Source organism: Nycticebus coucang, chromosome 6, assembly GCF_027406575.1.
Source record: "Nycticebus coucang isolate mNycCou1 chromosome 6, mNycCou1.pri, whole genome shotgun sequence".
NCBI classification, from domain to species: Eukaryota; Metazoa; Chordata; class Mammalia; order Primates; family Lorisidae; genus Nycticebus; species Nycticebus coucang.
Genome location: NC_069785.1, coordinates 33,840,688 through 33,845,243, shown reverse-complemented (window position 1 = coordinate 33,845,243; position 4,556 = coordinate 33,840,688). Strand labels below are relative to the sequence as shown.

At 40.5% G+C, this 4,556-nt stretch overlaps 1 protein-coding gene across 1 annotated transcript; it reads left to right on the top strand.

Annotated features, from left to right (window-relative positions):
• Positions 1 to 2,920: 2,920 nt before the first annotated feature.
• Positions 2,921 to 3,862, top strand: LOC128588642 (olfactory receptor 11H6-like). The gene has a single exon (XM_053595524.1). The coding sequence runs from the start codon at positions 2,921 to 2,923 to the stop codon at positions 3,860 to 3,862; it is 942 nt and encodes a 313-aa protein (XP_053451499.1).
• The last annotated feature ends 694 nt before the right edge of the window (positions 3,863 to 4,556 follow it).

Genomic DNA, 4,556 nt, shown 5'->3' with positions numbered 1-4,556 from the left:
TATCTACAGCACCAACGGTGATCATTTCACTAATCTCCTTGTATTACACAATCATTTCTGTGTGCCTCTTCCCTGGGATGGTGACATTTTGGACACATTTACATGGGAAGTCCTTTAAAATAGGGAGAAAATGATAATGTAGGAGACAAAAAGCATGGACTTCTTATCCTAATGCTATCACTTACTGGTTTAGGAGCTCAGGCATTTAACCCCGTTAAGCCTTTATCTCCACATATATGAAATGGTGTTTATAATCCTTCCTATGGCTCTCCTGGAGCATAATTACAAAAGCCAAAACCGATAATACATATTAGGCATAAGGGTTAATCTGTCCAAAACTGATCCCCTTCAAGCTGCCCTTCTAAAGAGAAAGTTGCCTCCTACAAAGCAGCATGGGAAAGCAGCTGTAAGCCAGAGCTTAAGGCAATCACTTACTCCATCCCTGCTGATGTAGAGCATCCTTCTCTTAATTTGTCATTCCTACAGCTGCAACAGCAAAGCTTCAACCCCAGCCTCTAGTCACACCAGCTCTGAGCCTGAAAACAGAACTGGAGCCAAGTTGTCTTCATTTAAATATTATATCCAGCCCTAACGACATTAGAAGGGGAGTTATTGCTTCCTCAGTCATGCAGTTAAAACACTCACAGCCCAAATGTTGGGATGCCCCTCTTGGAATGTCACACCCTAAGATTTCTGAGTGCCACTGTTATAATTGACAAAGAGGACCTGCACACCTGTGGTCCTGGTCCTGGTTCCATGAGTTTTCCACAGTAAATGCTGCTCTGGTAAATCGGGGGGGGGGGGGGGGGAGGGTACATGCACATGCACATGCGCACCACCTGCCCATGTTCCCTGGTTGCATGGTAACATAGCAAAGGGAAACCACTCCAATCTTCACAGATGCTAGAGGTTATGTTTATTGGACTTTGTTTTTCCTGAGGGAACTAATGTTTTTAAGGTTAGGAAGACAGAGCGTTTGGGTTCTGGGCTTCCACATAGAACAGAAGGAAAAAAGGTAAGTGAAACAGGGATGAAGGTCCATATACCAAAATTCTTCTGGGCTAAACTTTGGCCTAAATGAAAGTCTAAAATTTAGATAGACTTCTCTCTATTTCTCTATATTCAAAAAATAGCCAGTTTCACAGGGCTGAATAAACCATTAAATCAAAGAATACCAGAAAGAAAAATGGTTACATCCAAACCTCACTTCCATGAGGTGGCTGCTCTGTTCTGGTCATCTAAGTATAGCATAAGCCTCACCTCCTCAAGAAGTTTAGCAGGGGAGCTGGATGATGGGAGGCAGTGTGAGAAGGGACATTTTGCAGCTTGAAACCTAGGTGGCCTTAAAACAAATCACAGCGTAGCCATCAGGAAATGACTATCATTTAAAACTTAATGGTATCCAGCCAGGGAAGAAATGGAGCTCTGATATGTCTGTTGGACAAAAAAAAAAATGTATTCTCTTAAGAATAAGATTTATTGTGTATATTTAAAGTATACAACATGACCTTATAAGACACATACATAGTAAAACGGTTGCTATAGTGGTACAAATTAATGTATCCGTTATCTCTCAAAGTTATACTCCCCCAATCCCACCCCTGTGGCAAGAGCAGCTGCAATTGAACAAAAATCCTGAACATAATACACTATTATTAACTATAGTGTTCATGTTGTTCATTAAATCTTTTGACTTGTTCATCCTACATATTTGCTACTTTGTATCCTTTGACCTACATTTCCCTCTTTCCTCCAAAAAACAGTCTTAAAAGGAAGTTTGTTAGCAAGTTGCATCTTTGTTATGTTCTGAGGGGCTGGGGAGCACACTCCTATTCATATATATGTGAATATGCATATATATACAGACATACCCCTCGCATATGAACTTAACCTTTTATATGGCTAAGTTTACATAGACCAAAAGCATTCTTTTGTGTTTTGAAATCAGTTTACCTTATAAAATTAACAAAGGAGCAAAACATTTAGCATAATAATTGCTGGACAGTTTATAATATTCACATTTCTGCAGCATTTTATAATCTATAAACTAAATTTGCATATATTATTTCATACAATTCTCATGTCAGCCTTGCCTTGCTATGTATGCACTATTATTTACATTTCATAGAGAAAGAATCTCAGAGGTTATGTTCCTTCCTGAGGAAACACTGTTTACGAAGTGACAAAGCCAGGATTCAAGCTCATATCTCCAGGTCTCCAAATGGATCCCAGAGATTCATACCTTGTAAAGTCGCATTGTTGAATGATTCTGATAATACCAAAGCCTGGAGCCCATGCACTAAACCATCCCATAGGCAGAGAGTAGATACTAATCATGGCCTAGAAATGGTCACTTAATGGAGCTGGGTTGTAACTGGCATGAAGTCACTTTGTCACTATGTGATTATCTTCGTATTTGGCTCCTTAAGCCTCATGTTATCTCCTTTATTTCACTTGGGTAATGTTGTGGTTTTGTTCAGTAAATCTGTCAATTCCAGTGTTTTACAAGTGAATTACCATATCAAAACTGACATCTCAGTGGCGGTAAGCCTCCTGTCTGTATTGTGTAAGCCAGTGTTCAAAGTTGTCCACACCACACAACACCCTGAGGAATGTAAAAGGAAATATCTGAATTTCTGTTTTTATTTTAATTAACAGGACAACTTTTTCAAAAGCTTTATGCATATTTTCCACATAGTTGAACAGTGGTTTATATACAGTTTCTGAGTGAATCCTTACAGAAGTATAAGTGTATACTCAACAACTGTACTGTTGGGTACCCCATCCAAAAAGAAGCCACTGGTCTGCAGCTCCTGTCTAATGACCAGCAAAGTATGTTCACTCTCTTGGGGAGAAATCAAGAGGCATCCTTCCTCCTGCACGTATAATGTATGCTGCAATCCTCACAGGATAGAGGAAAATGACCTCTGAGGCCAGGAACATCTCCCATACTGCAAGTAACTTCATCCTCTTGGGCTTCCCTTGTCGCTGGGAAATACAGATCCTCCTCTTTTCCATGTTCTTTGTGACCTACCTCCTAACTCTCCTTGGAAACACAGCCATTGTGTGTGTGGTGCACTGGGACCACCGGCTTCATACCCCCATGTACACTTTGCTGGCCAACTTCTCCTTCCTAGAGATCTGCTATGTTAACTCTGATGTGCCCAACATGCTGGCCAACTTCCTCTCCAAGACCAAAGCCATCACCTTTGCTGGATGCCTCCTCCAGTTGTACTTCTTCTTCTCTCTGGGCACCACAGAGTGCTTATTTCTCTCCATTATGGCCTATGACAGGTTCCTGGCAATCTGTCGCCCCCTGTACTACCGCACCGTCATGACTGCTAAGTTCTGTAGCAGCCTGGTCGTCTTTTGCTGGGTCTATGGTTTCCTCTGGTTTCTGATCCCCGTGATCCTCATTACCCAGCTGCCATTTTGTGGCCCAAATGTGATTGATGACTTTCTATGTGACCTTGGTCCCCTGCTGGCCCTAGCTTCAGCCTGTGTCCCAATCCCAGGGACTGTTCTCGTATGTGGCACCATGAGCTCCCTCCTCATCTTTGCCACCTTCCTCTACATTGTTGGCTCCTACACCCTGGTGCTGAGGGCTGTGATGCAGGTGCCCTCCACCGCTGGCCGGAAGAAGGCCTTCTCCACCTGCTCCTCACACCTGGCTGTGGTGTTTCTATTCTATGGCTCAGTCATGATGACATATGTGAGCCCAGGGTCAGGACAAGCAGAGGGCATGCAGAAGTTTACAACTCTGTTCTATTCAGTTTTGACCCCTTTTTTCAACCCCATGATCTATAGCCTCCGGAATAAAGAAATGAAGGATGCCTTGAAGAAAGTTCTAGGAGGTTCCTGAAATTGCTATGTGATGTTAGTGAGTTATTTCCAAATGAGGTCAGTCTGTGAGCCTCTTGTCAGTGAAGTCGAGAAACTAGCAAGTAAGTGTGAGTTTTTCAAAAGAGACATTTGAAAATCCTAAATGCCATGTCATCAATGACGCCTTTTTCCTCTTCCACAGAACATTACTTATACTCCTATTTAAAATATTTTTCATTTTTTCTTATATCATACTTAGCAGTTTACTTTTCTTATATCATACTTAGCAGTTTACAAATGTCCAAATGTTTCCCATCCTTATTAAATTGTAAATTACTTGAGAGCAAGAACTATGCTTTATTAATTTCTGTAATTTCAGAACTGAACACAGTACCTTGTAATTTTATTTAGTGTCAATTTAAATAAAATGAGTATGTTTCTTCATATTTTCCCACTAGATTCTATAATTCTTGAGATCAGGACAATATCTAAGAAACTATACTAACTCTGTAACAATCTGTATATGTCCTGTGGATGAAACAAAAGAACTTTCATAGAAGAAAGTGAAGTCAACCGGAACTGGCTGGGCAAACCATTAAGCAATAATCAAATCTATAGAAAAGTTTCACAGATGAAAATTAATGTCTAAGAATTATCTCCTTATCTCCTTTTATTAATCCCTTTATCTAATAATTTCATAATGTTTTATTTCATTTTCTTACATATTCCACACA

Coding starts and splice junctions, on each gene's coding strand:
- LOC128588642 (XM_053595524.1), top strand. CDS start 2,921: ATGACCTCTGAGGCCAGGAACATCTCCCATACTGCAAGTAACTTCATC.